This window comes from Artemia franciscana, chromosome 19, assembly GCF_032884065.1.
Source record: "Artemia franciscana chromosome 19, ASM3288406v1, whole genome shotgun sequence".
Classification (NCBI taxonomy): Eukaryota; Metazoa; Arthropoda; class Branchiopoda; order Anostraca; family Artemiidae; genus Artemia; species Artemia franciscana.
In genome coordinates, this window is record NC_088881.1 from 13,187,468 (window position 1) to 13,212,700 (window position 25,233).

Consider the following 25,233-nt stretch of genomic DNA (forward strand, 5'->3'; position numbering starts at 1 on the left):
CGGTAAAAGTGCTGCTTTGAAAAAAAGTGTCACAATAGTGTGATGTTTCCCTAATAGAACCACTTAATAAAAGTACCAAAAATGGCACGAAAGTGTCACCCGTGACAACCTTGTTCATTAAGGCAGTTTCCCTAGCCAAGTAAACATAATTAGTTAAAACGAAGCAAGCGGAACGAAGCAAGCCCCGAAATCCCTCTGTCTCACTGTCTTGCTACTGTTTATTTTGCTTGGGTGATTAAAAATCCTGCTTAACCACACTTGTAGTTTCCTACCATACTTATAGTTTGCTAGCCATTGAATATATTAAAAATCTTATTTTTTCATTTCTCAAAAAAGGAGAAACCTTGTATATAGTTTATGATAGTTGAGGGTGAAAAAGCAAATGACCACTCACCATAATTAAATTAAAGGGCCTAAGCTGGATTGAAGTCCCCATGCATCTTTTTGAAATAGTCCGTTATTATTAACTACTGAAATTTAAATTGAACCAGTATTCGAGTCAAATTGCTGAAGTGATTGTTCTTGGCCTAAGACGGCTTGGTTCTCCGGTGAGTTGTTAGTAGTTGTAGTAATGACTAAATACCCCTTTGTTTGTTAACGAGAAAATCAGCGAAACGACAATTTCTAATTTAATCTGGTCTGGTTCCTGATACGCCTGCCAAATTTCATCGTCCTAGCTTTACTGGAAGTGCCTAAACTAGCAAAACCGGGACAGACAAACAGACCGACCGACAGACAGACCGACAGAATTTGCGATTGCTATATGTCTCTTGGTAGATACCAAGTGCCATAAAAAAGATAAAACATTACTTGTCCATATCAATTTATAACAAACAATTAAAAATGAAGTTTTTAAAACACCTGAAAAACAAAATTTATTTATAATTTTTCCGTATGGTTTTCATTATCTTCAAGGTACGTTTCCACTCCTTTTTTCTTCAGTCTGGCGGCTATTATACGTTTGATATTGGCATTGACATTAGGCAAATCTGCTGTTTTCCGGGCAGTGAACTAGAAGAAGAAGAAGGTTAAGGGAACTAAAAGAAAAAAAAAACAGTTCAATTGTAAAGTTAATGTGCCGCAATACTATAATATAACGCCTCAAAATTACAACAGAAAACGCTTCGTATTTTTAGGCAAGCTTCCATGGGGGAGCCTCGAGTTTATCTTAAAAATTCCAATTTGAAAAATTGTTGCATATATGGATTACACGTGAAAAATGAGGTTTATCTGATATTTTTTTTTAAACGCTTCAATTTAGTGGATAATAATTTGGCTTTAAATAGGTTTTCAGATGCCTTATGGAAAATAATCACTGTTGACCTCCCCCAGAACATGCCAAGTTTTAGTGTAAATTAATAAAATAAAAACATTTGCCACAAAAGTAGTTTTCAATAAAAGTAAAGAACTCCATTGAACCAAAAATGGACAAAAACAAAATCAAATAATCTACCAAGCGTAAAACTACAACAACTCAGCATCGATAAATATATGAAACCCAAAACGAGCAGAAATAGTAGGGCTCAAAACGCCTATGCCTTTCCAAGGCCAGAACATAATTTGCACTTTACTGAAAAAACAAAAATGAATGTGCATTGTCAGTTTAATATACATTTACTGATATTTATTAACCAAAATTTTAATAATATTTGATTTACTGAAGTTATAAAGGTAAAATAAAAAATAAATTACAGTGTTGTATTAGCAATAGTAGCAGCAGTATTCTTAGCGGTAGTAGCATGTGCATATATTGCATTTTGATCAGTTGAACATGGCTTTCATGATGCCCCAGAAGTTTTACCTTGACACGCTAAGCCGTTCCAAAAATATTGCGCTTTCGACACCCTTTTGACGCTTTTTAACTGCTTAATGCTCTAAAATTTACAAGTTGCTGCAATTGAAGTAGTAGTTGGAGCAGTTTAGTAGTAACAAGCATATATTAGCTTTTTGTCAATTGATCTTCCCCTTTTAGTATTCTCCGACAGATTCAATTTAATATCCAAATTGATTCTTGAGATACGCCCTTTTGACTATCTACATGCGCATAGTGGGTTTTGATTTAGTTCAAATTTCCCCTCAATATTCTGTCAAATTTTCACCTTCATACGGGTAGCCTTAATTATACTAGTATCATAGTAGTAGTGGTAGTAGTAGGAACAGTTGTAGCAGTATGTATAATTATTATTAGTAACAATGGTAGCAGCAGTATTAATCATAGTAGTAACTGTTATATTTTGCGTTTTGGTCAACTGAACAATCCCAATCATGATGCCCCTGAAGTTTCTTCTTGGTATGGTAAGCCGCTCAAAAATATATTGCTGACACGCCCGTATCAGCAATCTGTATACACATACTACGTTTTGATTTAGTTCAAATTTCCCCTTAACGTTTCCTCAGATATTGTTTTCAATATCCTCAGCCTTAGTAGGACTCGCTACAGAAGTATTAGTTTCAGTGATAGTAGTGGTAGTAGTAATAGTACTTTTGGCAGCAGTTGAAGCAGCAGTAGTTGTAGTAGTATTAGCGTGCAAATACTGCCTTTTTGGTCAATTGATCATCTTCCTTATCATTTCTTGGAAATTCCAAATTAATATCCTCAATCATTCCTGAGGGACATCCTTTTGACAATCCACAAGCACATAAAATGTTATGATTTTTTTTTTAAAACTTCCCTCGACATTCCCTGAAAGACTCATCTTAATGCCCTTCATATTTTGGGAGAGTAGAAGTCAAACATGCATACCTCTTTCCAATAACATATACTATATGCAAACAATGAGCAAACTACATAACTTGCAGCCCTTGCCCTGAGGCCTAAGGGGGGGGGATATCACCAAACACATAATTACTGAGCCTTTCAACAATCCTGAAAAAATTGATGTCTCAAAACTTTGTTTGGATGCTTGTTACGGAAAATGATGGACATGGAGGGGGGGTTTCTCATATCAATTTGACTCTTGAAAAGGACACTATAACTTCCAATTTAAATGAAATGAGATCCATCTGAATTTAATGCGACCACCCATCCCAAGAGAATCTTATATGCCTCCGGGCATAACTTAAAGCCCTTGCCTCAGTGTTCTGGGGGGGTGTTCCAGCCTCGGAGGCATTGTTATATGTTCCTTGGACTATTTTAAACAAAATTGTCATCGCACAATTTCAATCATATACATTTGGTGAAAAGAGGGGTAGTTGGGAGGGGGGCTAATTGACCTTCATCACAATCGACCCTTAAAAGGGAGCTAGAACTTCCAATTTCAACCAAATGAGCCGCCTCTTAAGTTTATACAACCATCCTTTCTATAAGAACCTCAAATGCCCCAGGGGCTAACTTACAACCCTCACCCTTAGGCTCTGGCGGTTTGTATCAACCTCAAAAGCCTTGTTATATGATCTTTGGAATATTTTGAATAAAAGGCCTGTCTCAAGATATCTATTGGATGCATCTCAGGAAGACAAGACGTGCTTGTGTGTTTGGGGGGGGGGAGGTTAACTGCACTCTTATCACTTTGACTCTTGAAAAGGGCACTAGAACTACTGACTACCAATCCAATGAGTTGCCTTCAAAGCATATACGACCACCCCTTCTACAAGAACCTCATATGCCCCCAGGGAATAACTTACAACCCTTGCCATGAGAGCTGTAGGGGGGGGGGTCTTCCTCGGAAACATAATTTCCGGACCCTTTCACTACGATGACACAATTGTCATTTCTAACTTTTGATTGGAGATATCAAGAGAAATGAAGAGCGTGGAGGGGGACTGGTTGCTCTCAAATCACTTTGACTCTTAACAAGGCCACTATGCCTTCCAATTTCAAAGCAAATGAGCCCCACCTGAATTTTACACGACCACCCATTCCATAAAAACTTTGTGTGCACTCATTGTATAGCTTACAGTCCTATCCCCAGGGCAGGGGGGGTGTCAATCCTAGAGGCATTTTTATACGTTCTTTGGACTATTTTGAACAAAATCGCTATCTCATAATTTCAATCAGATACGTTTAGTGAAAAGAGGGGTTGTCGGAGACCCCATCAGAATCTAGGAAAACGGCTACACCAGCATAAAGAAGACATAGACAAAGCATTAATTTCTAATAGTCCCAATATCTCCTTTGATTCTGCTCTAGCTTGTCACATATTTAATAATCCCTCCCATACAATACTTTTTGAAAACTCTTCTCTCATTAGTAATGATTTTGGGGTAAAACAGGTGGTTCGGGAATCAATCGAAATCAGTCTCAAAGTAAATAATAATATTTCGTTGAATAGGGACTTGGGGGAGTACTCACTGAATTCTTTATGCTCAAATTTAATTAAAAATGATCGAACAAAATATTTTACTAAACCAATTTATAATAGTATTGAACCAGTTACAAAAAGGCCTTTAACGCAAGTTACCAAAAAAACATAACTAGCTTTGAAAACTTGTATTTAATTATTTTGTTCTGTTTTGTTTGAATGAATTTAACATCTCACATCATTTTATTTATCAGTTCTGGTTGAACTTCGTTGAAGTAAGGATGCTCGGGCTGTTTCAAAAATTCTTTTAAAACATTTTTAGTTTTAACTTTTTACATTTTAAAATAAGTTTATATATATACACATTTTTTTTTCTTGTGTTGTTCTGAAGACGACCCGTGGACATAGGGCCAAAATATCCACTGAATTGAATTCCACTGTCTTGGAAAAAAATCCCTATTGTTCCTAAGTTGTGTTTGGTTGAAAGGGTGGGCGTGGGAGGGGGATTAATTGCCCTCCAATGACTTTTGATAATTAAAAAGGTCACCGGCCGTTTCAACTTCCAATCAAATGAGCCCTTTTTGAAGTTTTAACGACAACTACTTTGATATAAAGTGCCCTGGTCTAATAAAAAAAAAAAAAATAAAATAATAATACATTGTGCCAACATCGTTCTTTACTTAGGCAGCGTTATTACGCTGCCTATGGTAATGCGTCCAAAAGTGGCAAAAGGAGAATGAACATGTTTTCAAATAATACTGAATGTATTAAGCATGTTTTGATTTGTCAAGACGTTTGGAAGATTCAAAATGATTGTAGTTTCTAACTAAAGTAAAATTATGAAAAAACAAAAAATGCTAGCCAAAATATAAATTTTAAAGTTGAATCCAAATATGCAAAATTTTTACCACCAGAATTTTAAAGGAGTTCCTGTTAATATTTTTAATCCATAACTATAGGCTTTTTATTCCACTTTTCACCTTTTTTTATTTCGCTTTAAAACTGGATTAGCTTCTTTATATATCACCATTTACATAAAATATTAAGACACATAATTTTACCAGTCTTCAAATTTCTTATTTGAACACAAACAGAAAAAAACTTGGTTGGCATTATGATCTATAGAATAATATCACTTTCCGAAGTTTAGAGCAACGGTCATATGCATTAAGCTGGTGAAGTAGAGGTAGAACTCTAAAAACAAGACCTACTTCCATCTAGCGTCAGGTGTTGTAATTTAGTTACAAATAAATACTACATAAAAATTAACTTGTGGTATAACGCTAAGCTTAGACCATGAAAAACTGGGCAATTCTTATCTAAATATTAAAGGGGAACATTTTAAAGCGACTATCAAGTTTAAAAAAGTTCTAAAGGGCAAGATCACGCAGAGCTCCCAAGTCACTTGTGCAATTTTTGCTAAAATCAGATTTGCGCATTCTTTGCTTAATGCTGCTATAGTAGATGTATAAAAAAAGTGAAAAACTGGATTTTTGAATTTCGTATGCTTTAGACTAGGCACCATCCTTGATATGGAAGATAAATTTTCACCGAACAAATTCTCTGTCTTTTTAATTGGGTAGCGATAAAATAGTTCATGGGCGATATGAATCTGTCCATAGACAACCCAAGGAAACTGCAAATAATAAATCGAGGGATGCTGTCTGTTTCAATATGGGAAACAGTTTAACTGAATAATCAGCAGAAATTTAGAAAAGTCACGTAAAAATCAAGTTCTTGAAGGCCGGCTTTCCCCTCCTTCAAGAAAACTTCCTATCGTAAAAAAAAAAAAACTTATTAAGAAACTGCTGTTCAAAAAGATTTCATAAACAAAATCTAGCTCTTGATTTTACCGTAAATAGCTGTCAAAAAAGCGAGAAAAGAATTGAAAACGTGTTTTTAATTATTCTTATTTCGCTTGAGTGAATCCCCTCGTTTCACTTCATTTTATCTATCGATCCTGGTTGAAATTCGTTGAAGTAAGGATTTTGGGACTGTTTTAAAGTTTTTAGTTTTAAAGGTAGTCTTAAAAATAAAAAAAAATAAAAAAACCTACTATTCTACCTGTTGTTTGTATTTATGATTTTAAGGACTTGCTGGTAAATTTTCATCGACTGCTTTTATTTAGCATCACCGTAAGCTGCATATCAACAACTAGTTTGTCGCCGATAAAGCCACTATTAAGAGCGTTCTATAGTATGCTTTTGGGTATTGCCAAGAAAGACTTGAGCTCAACCTTCTATGCATACAAAATAAATAAAGCATGCCTCTAAAAGAGACTATTTGTCTTGGCTTTACTCTGATTAGCCATGGCTCTCAAGTCTTTCATCACTTCCACCAAATTGATGTTTCAAAAACAAGAGAATGACAGAAATGAATTGATCGAATAATAATTAAAGAAAAACAAAAAAAAATCACAGGGGTTTACTAAATTGTAGAAAAAAGAGAAACAGTTTTGGATACAGAGAATAATGTGCTACACTCCTAGCTTTTTTTGACTCGCTAATGTTAATCATCAAGACAAGTTTGGTGCTACTGATGATGCCATAAATTTTTAAAAAAAGCTTTCAAGCAAACAAAAGTCAGTTACCTCAATCTTCTGTACGAGATCCACTTCTAGATGATGTTTTGTAACCAAACTAGTGACATGTCCAGTCACTTTTGCACCGACTCTTCCAACTCTTCCAACTCGGTGAATGTAATCTGACATGTTTAATGGAAAGTCAAAATTAATTACGTGATGAACCTAGGACAATGAAATCAATTATTTTTATTTTAGTCTACTTATTCTTCAGGACCTTATGTAGAGTGGTTACAAAGATAGGCAGAATACTAATGACGATATGCGTTTCATATACTCAGGCTATACATTTGAAACTTGATCTATACCTTATACAAGAGCCTAATCAAGGGGTAGGCGTGTCTGGGGATTCACTGTCCTCATTAAAAATATGAAAAATCTTTTTTTTTCTTTTTTTTTTTAATAACGGTTATTGAAATATCTTTTGCATAGATGGAAAATCCATACCCCTCAACTGCCTCTCATGCTGCCTGGAATACTCTGCACGAGTCCACTAAAAGCGTCACTTGTTTGGTACACGTTCAGAAAAATTGCCAAAAATATTTAATTTTTTGGGGTAATTTTGTTATATTCCTTTTTAATTATTTATTTCATTTTTCCTAATAGCCCTGTGCATTGAAAATTTATAGGTCGAGTTAGAAATATATGTTGGTATTGTTTATTGCACAGGGTCCATTACTCTAGCTCGGTTTTTGGCGGGTAACGAGTGACTGGTTGCAGCTCGCTTTTCTTTTTTAGTGTTTCTAATCTATTTCTCCCTATATTCCCGACCATAAGAACATGCGGGGATATTATGATGAGACATTTGTCTTTTATGGTTGAAAATAATTAATCTTTAAATAAATCTTCATCACCGTTGATTGTTTATTTACAATCGACTTCATGCATTTTGCTCCGTATAGTCACAGCTACTCTGATCGTTTTATCTAGAGCTCTAGTTGATTTTTTGCAACTCCTGTCACTGAGTAGAGTCAACGTCTAGTCACTTAAGAACAGCGGTGACTCTGGCCTCCCTCCCGCTCAAAGCCAAATCTTAACTAACACTCCCCCACCCTTGTCACCGAAAAATTTTCAGGCTAAATTAAAAATAAATTACTTATTAACAAAAATTTCATTTATCAACACCATTTTTCATTTATTTAAATCTGACTTTTCTTACTTTATATGGGAAAAGATATTTGGAAGATTAAATTACTTATTAACAAAATTTCATTTATTAACATAGTTTGTCATTTATTTAAATCTGACTTTTCTTATTTTATATGGGAAAAGATATAGGGAAAATACAGAGTATAATATACTATGGGTCTACAAACATAGATACAAATACAGGTACAAACATAAATACACTAGTTTCGATTTAGGGGAATTCGTTACCTAAAAGTATCACAGTATACTATTGCTATAGAACAAAAACAGGGGATTCGATGCCTATACAAGAATAATTTTGAAATGACCAGTATTGGCGAAAATATTGACAAGAATAAACCGAAATACGCTATGCGCATCCATATTGTCAAAAGGGCGTATCTAAAATATCTTAGATTCTTTCCAAGATAGCAAAAAAAAGAAAGATTTTGGAGAGTATTAACTCCTTAGCTGTTTAAAACTGTTCGATCCTCTCTCTAGTTTTCCTCACTATCACTTAAAAAATGCTACCCACCTAGTGGCCAGCTAGGATGTCCCCCTCGAAATTTCAAAGTTCTTTCACTATGAAGTCACTACCACATAGTCATGGTTACTCAAAAGATGCACTTTATAGCTACTAACTTCGTTAGACTAGCCTTATCACTCAATAGAGAAACAAATATTACACGTTATCATAACGTTTAGACGTTTTGAAACTTCGTATTTTAGCTTATAACTGTAAAAATGACAATTAGAAAGCTGAAGAAGTATTTGTAGTAGTGCGGCATTGGAAAGAAATAGAAATCTTTCTTTTTTATCCACTTAGCCCTTTGGCTAATACAGAAAAAATGCACGTGATAGACAACATTCGTCGATCGCATCAATTAGCAATTTAGTTGACGTTTGCCCACACTCGATTTTCAAGTCACCCAATATTTACCGACAAAAAATTCAAAGTCGAAAAAGCGTGGTAAGAATGGCCCAGGATGATGTTTTATTCCCATGCTCTCAGGAACAAAGCTGAAAGTTTGTGTGTCCCTTTTCTCTTTTTTCAACAATATTCGTGTGAAAGAGGGCAGCCTCAATCAGCTTCTCGGTCAAATCACTTTCAATCTTAATTGAGTCTTCCATTGCTGCTGTGTTTAAAAAAAATTTCGAAAAAAAATTCCACTTAGTTGCCGTGTATAAGTTGAGCTTTTCTATCTTGACAAATTGCTTGACAAAGCAACCAAAATGAAAATCGACAATCGTCTATATTGCGGAGATGACCAAATGTTGCTCCTTTGTTTATTTTTATTTATTTCTACCAAGATTGGTTAAGAGAAGTATTTATTTTTAATTTTTGTGCATATTTAGTGTTTCTTAAAGGTAGCTCAATTGCATTCGAGCTATACTCTCAGCCTTGAGTTACCTAATATTTTGTATATATTGGTTATAATAAAAGAACCTAGAACCATGAACCTTGTGAGCCTGGACGAGATAATTGTCAAAACTGTTTACTAGCCAATTCTCAAAGGAGGGATCAGCAGCACAATGTCTGTCAAATCATGCTTTTGATCCTCCTGATCATCATTGTCAGGCCAGTCCTCCTTCTGAGAGTAGTTGATCAAATAGTTTTCGATTAAGAACACAATGGCAAGAATATGAAGCAGCCACGACTTACTGCATATCAAGGGCATAACATATATATTGGGGCATAGCATATATACAGGGGGCATAAGCTCTCAGAGTATGGTATCAGAGTTTTTTCCACTATGAAACCGCTATCTCTCTATAATAAGGGCAAAGAGAAAACCCAAGCTGATCAGCTACGTATACGTGAAATTCCAGAAGTTAGACAATTCACGGATATTGCCAAAAACGATTCATGAACCCTATGATAAAAACGTAGCGAAATCTCCTTTGCAATTCAAACCTATAACGACAAATTCTTCCTCAACAGAACGTAGTCATTAAGGCAACAATGCAACAAATAAAGGATTAAAATTTACTTTTACTAAATACTTCTTATGATTTTTAAAGGAAAGTAGTAGGGGTAGATGAATAAACTTGTAGACTGTAAGATTTGTATCACTGTAAGATTTGTTTCGCTTAGCTTTACTACTTTTCTCTAAATGTTAAAGATATTTTACCCAGAAAGCGGTTATTTACCCTAGCTACCTCTTTCAAAGTCTTTACAATGTCAATATAAGGCTGGGTATTTGGTGTTTCTAGTTTTATTTATTAGTCACATGTTGATACATGTCGTCTTTCAGAATAGCCTTAACCATTTTTGAACTTGAATATTCATGGCTAAGGTGAGTAGATTTTTTTTTTTATTGAGTGATAAGGGTGGTTATTAACATAGTTATTAGCGATAGAGTGCATCTTTTGAGTAAGCATCAGAACACCAAAAATGTATACAAATTTATGTTAGAGCAGACTGCTGTTCATGTTTACTGGTATTTTAAGTACAAAAAAGATATTCCATTGATTTTTTTTATATCTAGGCATATGTTACGCACCTATATACAAAGACGAAACAAGACAAACGCCAAAAACAAGAAGAACAATAGGGAATTTCTCAAGACAGTGGGAAACAAATTAGAATGAATATTTCGGCCCTATGTCCAAGGGCCATCCTCAGCAATACAAACAAGAAAAAACAACTTGCATGAGCATACAATCAATAAAACTAAAATGAACAGTTATTCAAAACAGTCCCAGCATCCTTACCTCAGCGAACCAAGACAAAGAGCACAATGTTTATATTTTATTCTTGTTTCGTTATTTACGAAACAAGAATATACCATTTGATAGAAAGAAAGTACAAAATATAAAAATATACGAAGTAGCCTACTTTTGTAATTTTCGTGTCTTGAAAAGTGATCTCAAGTAAAGAGTTTTCTTGGTTTTAACAAATTTTTTTGTCGAGTTCCTAGCTGTAAATAAATACAAACACATGAGGTAATTCCAAACAATTTTCATGAATAAGTCTATTTCCCGCTTCATTTTAAAACCCATTATTATTATTATTATTATTTACGGTGCTATGTATTAAAGGTGAACAGAGCCAACCGATGGTGCTGATCTCCGTGTCGTGAGTCTTCAGCCAGGAAGTACAATTTTTGTAATTTTTACTTTATTTAATATCAATTATTACCTAAAACCTGAACAATCAAAATCCAACAACTTTGACCCTTCTGGTGAGGACCTGGGCTTTCATTTGTCCTTGGTGCAGTTTTCAATTAATTTCTTTGATATGTACAGGAAGAGTCAAGTAGTCACCAGACTGTAAATGAAGGGTTTGACAAATATCTGTCTCTGTCTTTTTTGTTATAAATAAATAAATAATTTTATTCCTCACGCCTCTCAATACAAAATTTCCACATAACTGACACCTTATTAAAAGAAAAATGTTATGGCAGGGCGAAGAGCGGATCGACTGCGGCACGATTGCCATTTAAAGTCGTTCTACGTTGAAAATCTCGTGATATGGTATGTTTATGTTTAGGCTTTTGGAGAAGGCTCCCAATGATTTCATCTTTTCGACTGTGTCACATCATATATATATATATATTTTAAAGAAGCGAAAACGAAGTGTTCAATCAAATCCCATATCAAAAATTAAAGTAGATTATTTAATGATTTGAGACCTCAGAATTGGATACAGAATAAAAATCAAATAGCTGAGAGCAAATCAATCCCAGCCTCTCATTAGGATTGAGTAAAACCTGACACAATTTTCTGTTGTAAAGGTTATGGTGATCGGGGAATTTCTAATCAAAACACCACACCTTTAATAATTATAGATGGATTATTTTTTAATATTGCATTTGCTGATAAAATAATCACTGTTGGCTTGCAGGAAAGTCAACTCACAAATTTTTATTTTTTTGGGGGGGGGATCCTCAAGATCTAGAAGGGTGCATATTTGTGGTTTTTCCAGTGAAAATATAAAAAAATACATTTTCCCATGAAAATACACCAAAGAAAGGTATTTTTCAAAATGTAAGTGGGACGGGGTCTGAAATGTCAAAGAGCATTGAGTCTGAAATATTATTTAAGAGAAATAATAGATAAAATTGTGAATTTTCCAGTGAGAATATTAAAAAAGATATTTTGCCGTGAAAATACACCAAAGAAAGATATTTTTCAAAACCTAAGTAGGACGGGGGCGGGGTAGATCTTGCTACAAAAAAGATTACCGAGCCTGAAGTATTATTTCAGAAAATTAATAAATAAAAGCCGCTTAAATACTAATAAAAACTTACATCAAGAGTGTCAAGCCCTCTTGAAGCAATGTCAGTGCATGATATGACATTACCCTCTCCTTGTCTGTATCTTTCATATGCATCAGCTCTTACATCTCTAGGGGTTTTTCCACTTATGCTGTATGTTGGTATTCCGTTCTCATTGAGGTAGAAATTTATCCAGTCACAAGTTTCTGACTTGTTACTAAAAACAGAAAAAAAAAATAATAATAGCAATGACCTAGTGATTGGTATCACTAGGGGTATAGTAAGTACACTTTTGACTATTTTGAACAACATTTTTTTTTTCAAATTTCAATCGTTGTTGGGGAGGGGTTATCTATATTTGTTAAGCTAGGAAGGGGCTTGCTATCCTCTGAATATTTTCAAACGTCCCCTTAAACCTGCCTTCAAAGTTTCAGGTTAATACCCTAAGCCATCCCTGGGATATTGCTGACACCTCTTTCGACAACCATTATGCCAATAGCGTGTTTTGATTTTGTTCAATATCCATCTCAGCAATTCATGAAGAAAATCGCAGATAAAAATAAGATAAAAATAAAATAAAAAATAAGATAAAAATAAATTAAATAAGTAAAAAATAAGTAAAATAAAAATAAAATAAAAAATAAGATAAAAATAAGTAAAAATAAGCATGTCACAAGCAGTTGCAGTAGTAGTTGCTCAGAAAGTTTAAAGTTAATTGCCTTACCCGTTCCTAAGACATAGCAGAAACGCCTTTTTGATAACTTGGATGTAGACACTGTCATTATTTTGCTCACCATTACCCTCATCACTTTCCCAAATTTCATCAATAATACCCTATGACTTTCTGGACACACCCAGGATCATATATTCCTTAATGATAAGTCTTTCACGTAAAAAACGGACAAACTGGATGATCTGCATTCTTTGCCCTGGGATTGTGGGGGCATGGTATCCCTGGAGCATAATTGTTAGATATTTTGACTATTTTAAATAAAATAACTTTTTGAGATTTCTATTATTGTTAGGGAGGGGCATCTAAAAGAGCAATAGGAAAGGGGGCTGGCTGCCCTTCGATCCCTTTTCAATAGCTACCTCAACCTCAACATGCATAAGGTTTCAACTTAATACTCCTGCATATAGTGTGTTTCGATTTTGCCTGAAATCGCTCAACATTTTCTAAAAAAGTTCTACCTTAATAATATTTGCTTTTTTGGAGATTCAGGATAAAACATGCCCCAATAACTAGCCTTAAATATAAACAATGGGTAACTTCTATAGCTTACAACAATTGACCCGGGGCTGCGTTCATTATCTCCGGAGGCATATTTATTTGACTTTTCGACTATTTTAAACAAGATAGCTATTCCAAAATTTTGATCAGATTTATTCGGGGTGGGGGGGGGGGGGTGGGAGTTGGACAGCTAATAAGGGCATAGAATAGAACTGGTTGCCCTCTGGCCACTTTTCAACATCTTCTGTAACTTGCCCTGAAAGTTTAAGCTTAATACTCTCATTCCTTCTTAACGTATTGCAGATAAGTCTTTATGATAAGACGATACACATAGCGTCGTTTGATTTAGCCAATCCAACTCTCTCAACATTCCCTTAAGTTTTACCTTAATACCCTTAGCCTTTCCGAACACACCCAGAAACAATTAAGGTATAGTTACTTGACCTTTTGAGTATTTTGAACAAAATCGCTATTTCATAGTTTTGATGAATTTTTTTTGGGAGGCTAGCCAAAAAGGGCATGAAAGGGGAGCTAGTAGCCCTCCAACACCTTTTCAACACCCCTCTCGATATGACCTGATAAATTTCAACTTAAGACCCTCAGCCGTTCTTAAGATATCACAGATTCTCTTTTTTGTTAAACTGGATTCTTATTCTGTCTTTGATTTCCCTCAACACTCTTTAAAGTTTCTTTCTTAATACCCTTAGCCTTTTTGGATACGCCCATAATTAAATTTTTTCCATTTACTAATGATAAATCCTGCATGTAAACAGTGGGCAAATTGTATATTTTTCTATCCTTGCCCCCGGGCTGGGGGATGGCATCCCTAAAGGTATAGCTATCAGACCTTTTAACTAGTTTAAATAAAATGACAATTTCAACATTTCGATCAGTATAGAGCAGAGACGGATCCTAAAAAAGGTAAGGAGTGGGGTAGGGGCAGGTTACCTTCCAATCCCTCAACATCCCATCAACACACCTTGAAAGTTTCAACTTAATGCCCTCAGCCGTTCCTTAGACATTGTTGATATTTCTTTTTGACAACTAGCAAGCACATAGTGTTTTAATTGCGTTCGGCATCTCTCTCAATATTTCTTAAGGTTTCACCATGACATCCCAAGCCTTTTTCGAGACCCAGGACCAAACAAAACTTCTTTTTCCAATAAAAAACCTTATGTGCTAACTACGGGCAACTTGCATACCTTACAGCCCTTGCCCCAGGGTCTATGGGGTTTTTTCAACTCTGGAGGGATAATTATTTGACCTTTGGAATATTTTGAACAAAACGGCTACCTTAAAATTTGATCGGATGCATCTGGGGAAAAAAGGGAACGGGAGGAGGGCTGGTTTCCCCTGAATACTTTTGACTCATAAAAAGAGCACTGTAACTTTTGATTTCGATTCGAATGACCCCCCCCCCCCTGAAATTTATATAACCATCCCTTTCATAAAAATGATTAACAAATAACAATAGAAATAACAATGCATCGAAGCCTTAGGGGCATTTACTATAGGTAACGCTAGTGAGTTACCCCCAGTACATCTTATCAATGTCATCCTATAACCCCATGAAATTTGAAAAGGAACTGAGATGGTTTAACAAGGAGGATCAAGCTTTGTTAATGAGCACTCAACCTGATATGTTTTGACCTTTGCGTTTTTGCCTTAGATTTTGTATTGTAAGTTGGTCTTTCTTTCCACTTATCCTAATTTTGTTCACGAAGACGACAGAGGGGAAGTCTCTTCCAAATGCCAACTTTTTCTTCAAACATTTGTTCGCTGGCTGAAAAGATTTCCCTAATTTCAAGCCTTTTTTTCGTCGTGGGGAGGTTAGAATTATGATGCTTAGGCGATATGAGGCATCCAAAGAATGCAAGGTTTACATACTAACTTAAAACTAACTGAACGAGTTTCCAGCGGCAGGACGAGCAAAATTATTGTTTGGTAAATTGGCCCATAGTGTCCTTCTCTCCTTAATTAGTGTAATTACATTTCTTGTCGCGCTAAAATCAGTAAAATTCGGTTACACTGACTATATGATGGAGCGTGCTTTTTTATATATGAAACGCTTTACGCAGCGTATGGGTCTCTGGGAAGCCCTGAATGATGCTTTCTCCAAAAATGTTCATACAGTTGCTGGAATAAAGCGGCTTCTCACCACGTTGAAACGTTATTGAGACAACTGACTGAAATTTTCAGGACTCAACAAACAACCCTGTTAAGGTTCCAGGATGTTATTTTCAAGTACCCAACTCATTCATCCCCTTTCCAGGACACTCGATTTTAAGATTCCTGTGGTATTTTCAAGTATCCTTTCAAATGTCCATTTGCAGCACAAATAAGAGCATGGAAAGGTATTCTAAAGCTTACATTTCGTCCCCATCCATAATCGAAAACCTTGAAAATTTTACGAAAGTTTCTCATTACTTTTCCTAAAATTCAGACTTAGCTTAGAATACTGAAAATACTCAGGAAACTGTCTTGATAAGATCTACAGTCCAAGACAAGCTGCCTCCATGCCAAACCTGAAAATAATTATTTTTCTCCGAAATTTGACAAAATTCTCTAAAAGCTTACAAGTACGGAACAGGTAACAAAAGGAAGTCAAAGGAAATTATTTGGTCCTGTGCACTAACTTGGACTTTCAGTCCAGAGAGTTTCATTCACATTTTTCTGAGATAGTAGAAAGCCACCATTTGCTATGTTATCATATTGCCGACAATTCTATGAGAATTTAGAAAAAAGTGACGATGGTTAAGTTATCCCCCCCCCCTGCGCATCACCATTATCCAAAAAAAGCATGCATAGTTATCCAGTCGGTATAGCCACATTTCACTGATGTTGATTAATTTGGACTAATTAATGAGATACACCCAAAACTTTGACCTATTTACTGTGATCAGACATGTTCACTTTGATGTGGTCATATTTTCTGGATTTCGTCAGCACCAATTCAATCTGCGGTTACACGGGATGAAACAAGAACGATGCATAGCAAAATGCTTGGGAAATATATGGTTTGGGCTATGTTTTTGCACATTCGGGGGGGGGGGTACAGTGGAAGCGCCTTCAAAACGTATTAACTGCAATATTTCTGCATATTACGAAGTAACAATTGTTTTCTTAACATAGTTCTTTCTCAATAGCCCCAATTTCAGGCTAATACACCTGTATTATTGCACTGTCATCGCTAGAATACGTACTGACAAAATTGGAAGCAATTGAACATCTGGAAGTAATCGAAAAATGGCTCAAAAATTTAACAAGCAATTGTGATAAACAAACGAAAAACTTCATGAGGTGAGGAAAACGAATTAAATAATACTACAATTATAAAAACAAATTACACATTACTGCTATTATTTAATTCAAATATTTTTTTTTGTTTCAAATTATTCATTTCAATACATTTGCCTATTCAATTCTTATATATTTGTACTAATAAACTGATCCTGTAACATTTATGTTATACGAACCCAGCAACCATAATAGATTAATGAATATACAAATCAGCCAACCTGAAAATTAGCGTTCTAAGGTTCTTCTTGAAGTCTTGGCGAGCGAGGTCGAGCAGAACATCACCTTTTTTTATCATGGCAATCCGAAGAAACTTTTGTGTCACGTTTGGCATGATACGATGAGTATAAGGGCTTCTTATTTCTTCTAGGGCATCAATCTAAAACAAGGAACAACAAATACAGGCGTAACAATAATAACATAAATAAAAATTATCCAAAGAAGTAAATGAATAAAACGTGAAACATGAATAAGAAAAACGCAAGAAAAAAATCCTAAAAAATAACTAATAAGAGCAATAAGGGCATAATAGAGAAAGATAGATAGTACCACTAACTCTATAGGCCTCCGCCTCAGCAGGAATAAGAAAGTTACATACAATTAAAAATTTTCGGTAATTTAACAACAATTTTTTTCTGTAGCCTCTTCCCTTACCAAAAATCCAGTAGTTACCTAATTATTAGGTAGGAACCTAACTATTTGGTTTGTGGCATTATTGCTTGTAAGTGTCGATATTAATCGAAGCAAAATCATCCTAGAAATTATAAAACTTTCTTAATTTTCAAAGATTATTCTACAGCAGCAATGCTCAAAGATTGTCTAGGTTAATACGCTTGAGTTAGTAAACTGGAGGGCATTGATGGCCCAAGCATAATTAGCCCTCCATGATCAAAAGTGGGGAGGGGGTGGGGGATGAAGAAAATTATGCCGATTTCAATTTCTGCAGGAATGTTTCACTAAAAAAATTGGTTTATATTTGATTTTTTTATTTGAAAATTAAGACTAGAAATTTTTTTTAACTTTTATTCCATTTTATTAAGTTCACATCTAGCAGTCAATGGATAAACTTGTCTGACTGCTTATGCCCTGATACAACGGTTGCTGTGCTACGTTGTAGACTTATGTGAATACTATCGTGATAATTGCTTGAATTTATTGTTACAATTGAAATCTTGGATACAAAGGAGTGAGTTCTACGTTCGAGATGGTTCCCGAGGAATCCGGATGTGGGTGTTAGCCGTGCCCTTTTAACGGTTTATGCAAACTGCACGCTGTAAACTAGCGTGGGTAAAAAATAAGTTCTTGTAAAGGTAGGTGACTTATATTATTTTGATAACGTCAGAATGGGAAAGAAAGCCAGACCCAACGCAACCGGACAGAAGCTGAGTTATCGGATCCGGTTATGAATTCTACTAGTAATTAAATAAAATAATTTTGTTTTTTTTAAATTAAAGTAAGGAGCGACATTAAAACTTAAAACGAACAGAAATTACTCCGTATATGAAACGGGCTTCTCCTCCTCAACACCCCGCTCTTTACGCTAAAGTTTGACTCTTTCTCTTAACTCTACTTCTTAAAACAGTAAAAAACTTTAGCGTAAAGAGCGGGGCGTTGAAGAGGAAAAGCCCCTTTCATATACGGAGTAATTTCTGTTCGTTTTAAGTTATAATGTCGCTCCTTACTTTCATTTAAAAAATCTTCTTTTTTTATTTAATTTCTGGACGTTTTTTAATTAATGCATGTTTTGATCTTGGCTCTCCACACATAAATAATTAAAACGAAATTTGCATATTATTTTTTTTTTGGCTAAACGGCTTTCTCATAGTTTTAATCGGAAGATTTTGAGAAAAAAGGAGAGAGGGAGGAAACCTAGTTGCCCTCCAATTTTTTGATTACTTAAAAAGGTAACTAGAACTTTTAATTTTTTAACGAACATTTTCATTAGTAAAAATAGACGTAATTTACGAATTAACTTACGTAACGAACTTCTATATTCGTATTTTTTTATTGCGTATACGAGGGAGTTCACCCCTCGTCGATACCTCGCTCTTTACTCTAAAGCTTAAATTCTGTCCCAATTCCATAAGAATGACCCTTGAATCACAAAGGCCGTAGAAGAAATAGTTTAAATTACTAAAAATTCTTTAGCGTAAAGAGCGAGGTATTACGAGGAGGTAAACCCCTCATATGCGCAATAATTTCGGTTCGTTTTAAGTTTTAATGCTGCTCCTCACTTTCAGTAGAAAAAAATTCATATTTATTTTTTCATTGTTTTTTTCTATAATGCTAAAAAATTCTGCTTCATTGAAAGTCTCTTCCCCTTTGAGAAGTTTTTCCATGGAAAGATCCTCCCACCCCCCACCTCAAATCTCCCTCCCAAACCGAATAAATCTCCCTAAAAACGTCTATACACTTCCCAGTAACCATTACTATATGTAAACACAGGTCAAATTTTTTAATTTGCAACCCCTCCCACGGGGACTGCGGGGGAGTACGTCGTCCCCTAAGACACAGTTATTAGGTTTTTTGACTATGGTGAATAAAATGGCTATCTCAGAATTTTGATCCGGGGACTTTGGGGAAAAAATGAGCGTGGGAGGGGGCCTAGGTGCCCTCCAATTTTTTTGGTCACTTAAAAAGGCCACTAGAACTTTTAATTTCCGTTAGAATGACCCCTCTCGCGACATTCTAGGACCACTGGGTCGATACGATCACCCCTGGGAAAAAAAACAAACAAATAAACATGCATCCGTGATTTGCCTTCTGGCAAAAAAAAGCGAAATTCCATATTTTTGTAGATAGGAGCTTGAAACTTCTACAATAAGGTTCTCTTATATGCTGAATCTGATGGTGTGATTTTTGGTAAGATTGTATGAGTTTTAGGGGGTGTTTTCCTCTATTTTCTAAAATGAGGCAAATTTTCTCAGGCTCGTAACTTTTGAGAAGTAAGACTAATCTTGATGAAAGTTATATAATTAAAATCAGCATTAAAATGCGATTTTTTTGGTGTAACTATTAGTATCAAAATTCCATTTTTTGGAGTTTCGGTTACTATTGAGCCGGGTCACTCCCTACAGTTCGTTACCACGAACTGTTTGATTCGGATACGAGTGTCAATGCGGACTAAGCCCTTATTTGCTGATGATACAACCTTGGTGTGTGTGCCTCTACGGAACAACTGCTCATTTCAACAATAAATGCAGCGATGAGCAAGATATGTACATGACTCATTCAGTCTTTGACCTATATGGATGAAAACCAGTTTATATTGGTTGGTTAATTTACAGAGGATTATTGTTTGGATATTTATTTCATTGCGCAACTACTGAAATTGTGTACAATGCTATATAGTGCTGTGAACAATTTGCTTTTGATAATTGGATAATTAAAATCGTTACGCAACTATTTAAGTTGTGTAACGTGATGTGAACAATTTGCTTTGAATAATTGGATATTTTGGATAATTAAAATTGTGTACGCAACTTCTGAATATACATCTTGTGAGTATTGCTACCTGATTTGCTATTGCTTTTACTGACAACTATTGTGGCCCCGCCCACGAATTTTGATGAAATTTGATCATTTCACCGGATGATGCCAGGTGAAAGACTTGTCTTGAATCCCGTGTTGAATTTCATTTCACGGGCTAGAAATGCAGGTTGTTCAGCTGATAATTTTGTAAAAATTGCTTGCGATTTTTTCAAAGGAGATATGTTAATTGAAGCAAAGAAGATTTTGTGGGCTGACGCCTCTATTACTAGGGTAACTGAGCGCCCCAAAGTGACTGATAATGTAAGTGATTGGTTGGAGCCTTTGATCTTTGTGATGAGAAAAAGATCAGCCTACCTCAGTATCTGATTTTCGAGCCAGATCAGGTCCCATGTGTGCCAGGGGAGACAACAGCTACGTTAACTCGAAAGGTTAATGAACTCTACATGGAATTTAAAAGCTTCGCTGAGCACCATAAAGCAAGGTCAGTCGTGCAAACTATTCCTGATATGAAACCTCCCCCACCCGCAAAACCGTCCTATTTAGTTATTGTGAAAAATCCACCAAAAAACTTGAATAATCCTGACGCTCGAAAAGATTTCCTGGATAAAGCTTGTGGGGGTGTCAGTTCAAGCATAGTTGTTTTGAGGCCTAGGAGGGATGCATGGCAAGTAGTTCTGTCGGACAAGGGTGCCACCAATACTTTGGCAGATGCATTAAGCAAAGCAGACCAATCCATTAATGCTAAAGTGAAGAGTCCTGCCTTTTTCGGTATAGTACGCCGAGTGCCTGACGGAACATCTAAAAGTGACCTATGCGATCTGTATAGTGTATAAGATGTGTGTATGCTGTAAGTGTAAGATGTGTGATATAGTGTATGCTAATAACTGTATAGAAGTTGTTCAGTTAGGAAGTACGAGGTCTTTTCGATTAAAGTTTGAGTCACATGACCACCTAAACTATGCCACTGAGAATCCCCTTGTTATTGGTTACGAGCGTCTACCTATAACTGAGTACAAGTTTTTGCCTACCCAGTGCTACAAATGCCAGTGCTACGGCCATACTGCAAATAACTGTAAAGCTTCCCCGAGATGCTCTAAATGCGCTGGTGACCACCAGAACTCCAAAGAAAACCCGTTTCAACTTGTCATGAAATGCGCTCTTTGTGGCTCCTCCGACCACCCCTGTTATTCGTATAAATGTCCAGAAGCACAGAAACTACTGCTTAAGAAATGAACAGTCAAACAAACACAAGTACGAGTACTTTACAAGATTTTACGTGTCTTAATAATTTATCACTGTGCAATAATGTTGTTTTTAATTATTACGATGACCAAAATAATCTGTCCACCAACACCTTAGCTAGCCCCGATAGCCCTTTAAACCAAATTAACTGTAAATATCTCGACACTTTTGATTTTGGGAAAAATGTGAAACCTAAGCTAATGGAAGAGACCAAACTTAATGTAATTTGCTTTAATATCAGAAGCATACGGGATAAGTGGGCTAATTTTAAAGATTTAATTTTAACAAATGGTTACTGCCCTTTCGACGTAATTGGAATAACGGAGACGTGGCTTTCAGAAATTGATGATACTAATGAATTTTCCCTCACTGGCTTTCAAGCTATTCATATTGAAAGAAAATTAACCAAGTCATCTGGTGGCATTTCTCTTTACATCCGATCATGTCTAAAATTCACCAGACTATTAGATTGTGAATTCTTGTTCTCGCAACCTATAAATAATAGATGCATTTATTCAATAATCGTCGACATTAGTGTAGACGAGAATTCTTTTATTTTTTCGTTATTTTATAAACCACCCTCATTTCCGACACCTTTCTTTTGTAATCAGTTTGATGATTTTTCTAGTTTTATTAATTTACCACAAAAGAAGGCAATAGTTTTTGGGGACTTCAATTGTAATTTATTAAATGTTAGCAATAACAATGATAGTGATACCTTCTTTGAAACATTTACCTCAAGTGGTCTTCCTCCCACAATCTTTTTTCCTACTGGAGTTAATCCCATGAGGTCTACCGCTACTTTAATTGATAACATTTTTGTATCCACTTCCCTGGAAAACCACCTGTCCTCCAAAATAATATTTTCTGACCTGTCAGATCACTTTCCAATCTATCTTTCCTTACCCTCCCTATCAGCTACTCAACCCCGTAGAACTAATACCCCTACGTCTAATAGAATATATAATACTGTGAATATGAACCGATTCACGGATTGTTTGAAATCCTTCGACTGGTCCAAGACTTTGGATTGTCAGGATGTTAATTCAGCCACAAGTAATTTTACACAGGGATTGAGTGATCTTATTAGTTCAACCTTTCCAGTTCGTATATCAAACCGAAAAATTACCCATGTACGCCCCTGGATGTCAAATAGCCTGATAATCTCTTCATACCGAAAAAATGACCTACATAAGTTAGCTTGCAAAACCAGTAGCGTTATTGACCTGATTAATTATAAAAAATACAAAAACGTATATACCAAACTCATCCGGGAAGCAAAGAAAAATTATTATTATTCAAAAATTTCTCACTGCAAAGGGAACTTGCAAAAAATTTGGTCTACAATAAATGAAATCCTTTCAAAAAAAGGAATTCAAGATCTGTTCCTATTAACCTTAGAGACATCAGTGGCAGATTAATTGACTCAATTTTAGTACCGGGTGCTTTTATAAAATTATAATTATTTCAATAATATTCCAAATGCCAACTCCTGTTCCTTCTCACAGTCAGTACACCCTAGCAAGAATCCCAGATCCATGTTTTTCTCTCCAACTGATCGCAAAGAGGTGCTTCAAGTTCTCGAATCTCTCTCTAATAGTAGTACACCTGACTTCTTTGGCATAAGTAATAAGCTTCTTAGGACCGTATCTTCCTATATTTGTGAACCAATTGTGCACATAGCAAACCTGTCTATGACCAATGGAGTCTAACCAGAAATATTTAAATCAGCAATTGTTATCCCGATTCATAAAAAAGGCGATCCGTCTGAAATAAGCAATTATCGTCCAATCTCACTTCTCCCAGTTATATCTAAGGTGCTCGACAGAATTATATTCCGACCTCTTTCTCCCTTTGTATTTGGGAATCATTCATCAGATTCGTTGATTTCTCCTCATCAATATGGCTTCCGTGCCAAATTTTCAACTGCTCATGCACTAATAGACGCCACACAGTTTATACGTTCCCAACTTGACCTTAAAAATACTGTATTGGGCTTATTTCTGGATTTTTCAGAGGCCTTTGACATGGTAGATCATAGTGTTTTATTAAGTAAACTCAACAACTAGGGGATTCGTGGAGTTCCTTTCTCATGGTTCGGCTCTTATCTCTCTGGTAGAGTACAGAGTGTGAGACTGGGCGGGGTGACTTCCCATCTCCTACCTGTCCGGAGGGGCGTCCCATAGGGCTCTGTTCTCGGTCCAATACTTTTTCTCCTTTATATTAATGATTTGATTACGGACCTGGGCCCATCAGTGCACCCAGTACTTTTTGCTGACGATAGCAACTTTTTCATCACCGGTCCTAATTTACCATCCGTCGTCACCTCTACTCAAACCCTTCTGAATAGAGTACAGGAGTGGTGTCTCGTTAACTGCATGACCATTAACAGCAAGAAAAGTCAGGTGGTATTATTTCAAACCCCTTACAAAAAAATGAAGTTCAGCCAGCACTTGACCTAAAATATTCTACCAATCTCCTCCCGCAGGTCGAAGTTGCCAAGTTTCTTGGTGTCCACATAGACTCCTGCCTATCATTTGCAACACATGTGTCCTATATCAGAGCCATAATTTTGCGACAGGTAAGTATAATTAATCGTGTGAATTATTTTCTTCCTCCCGATATCCTTGTCACCCTTTATTATTCTTTTATTTACCCATATATCTCATACTGCGGATCTGTATGGGGCAATACTTATCCTTCAGTTACCAATAAATTAAAATCTGCTCAAAACCGTGCCGTCAAAGCAGTTTTTCGGTTGCCACGACTATATCCCACCAAGGACTTGTAGTCCGATTTTGGTATTATCCCTTCTGAACAAATCATCAAAAAATTAAATCTATCCCTTGCATACTCCGCTTACCATAAAAATCTTCCTCCCCACTTATTATCTTATTTTAATAGTAATAATTCTGAAGGCCACTGTCTCCGTTCATCCAACCGTTCCTTCATTGTCCCCAGGTGTATCTCTAGTTCCGCCCAGCGATCCCCAATTTATAAATCTATAATTCAATGGAATTTAATACCCTCCAGTGTCGAGCTATCCACAAGTTTTTGGATGCTATATAACAATGTACTAAAATCTTGATATTATATTTCTCTAAATGTTTGTTCAATTTGCTTTAATTACCCTTGTTTTCTCTTTTCTTTTTTTCTCTCTCTTTTTCATTTACAATTTTTTGTTGTTTTGGTCCTTAACTAGTTCGCTTCTAGGATCTTTATTATTATTGTTGTTATGTGTTTTCTTTTCTTTTTGAATAAATAAAATAATAAATAACTTAAAATAAACCACCTTGACCTGAATATAGATAAGTTAAATTTTGTTATTTTCTCTCGATCTCCAAATTTTTACCCTTGGTTTACGGAAATGATTTCGGAGTGGGGAATTATTAAACGAATAAGGTTCAACAAATACTTCGGAACCAATGTTGATGAAACCCTATCATTTAAAGATCATGTGAAGTCAGTTTCCAAAATATTGTCACGTAACTTAGGTGTCATGCGCAAATTAGAACATATTTTCCCCCCAAATGTTCTACGATTGTTATACTTTTCCCTGATTCACCCCTAAATTTTGTATTGCTCGTCGATTTGGCTTTCCCTTCGATAGTTCGTCCAATCCGTGTGATCCAGAATAATACTATCCGAGTTTTTTGTGGTGTTGGGAACCAGGAGTCTATGAGGTCTGTGTTTAGAGATTTAAATATAATGCCTGCAGCTGGATTACGTGATTTTTATGGCACTTGGTATTAACCAAGTGACATATAGCAGTCGCCAATTCTGTCGGTCTGTCGGTCCCGG

The 25,233-nt window shown here is 35.7% G+C and overlaps 1 protein-coding gene across 1 annotated transcript in view; it reads right to left on the bottom strand.

Moving 5' to 3' along the window:
• Positions 1-806: 806 nt before the first annotated feature.
• LOC136039304 (probable ATP-dependent RNA helicase DDX28) overlaps positions 807-25,233 on the bottom strand; it is a 121,448-nt gene continuing 97,021 nt past the window's right edge. The window contains exons 9-12 of the mRNA XM_065722910.1: positions 16,920-17,077; positions 12,204-12,387; positions 6,832-6,987; positions 807-1,011 (exon numbers count right to left, since the gene is read on the bottom strand). Coding sequence (XP_065578982.1) covers positions 880-1,011; positions 6,832-6,987; positions 12,204-12,387; positions 16,920-17,077 — 630 coding nt within the window. The 3' untranslated portion in view covers positions 807-879. The remainder of the gene's footprint in view (positions 1,012-6,831; positions 6,988-12,203; positions 12,388-16,919; positions 17,078-25,233) is intronic.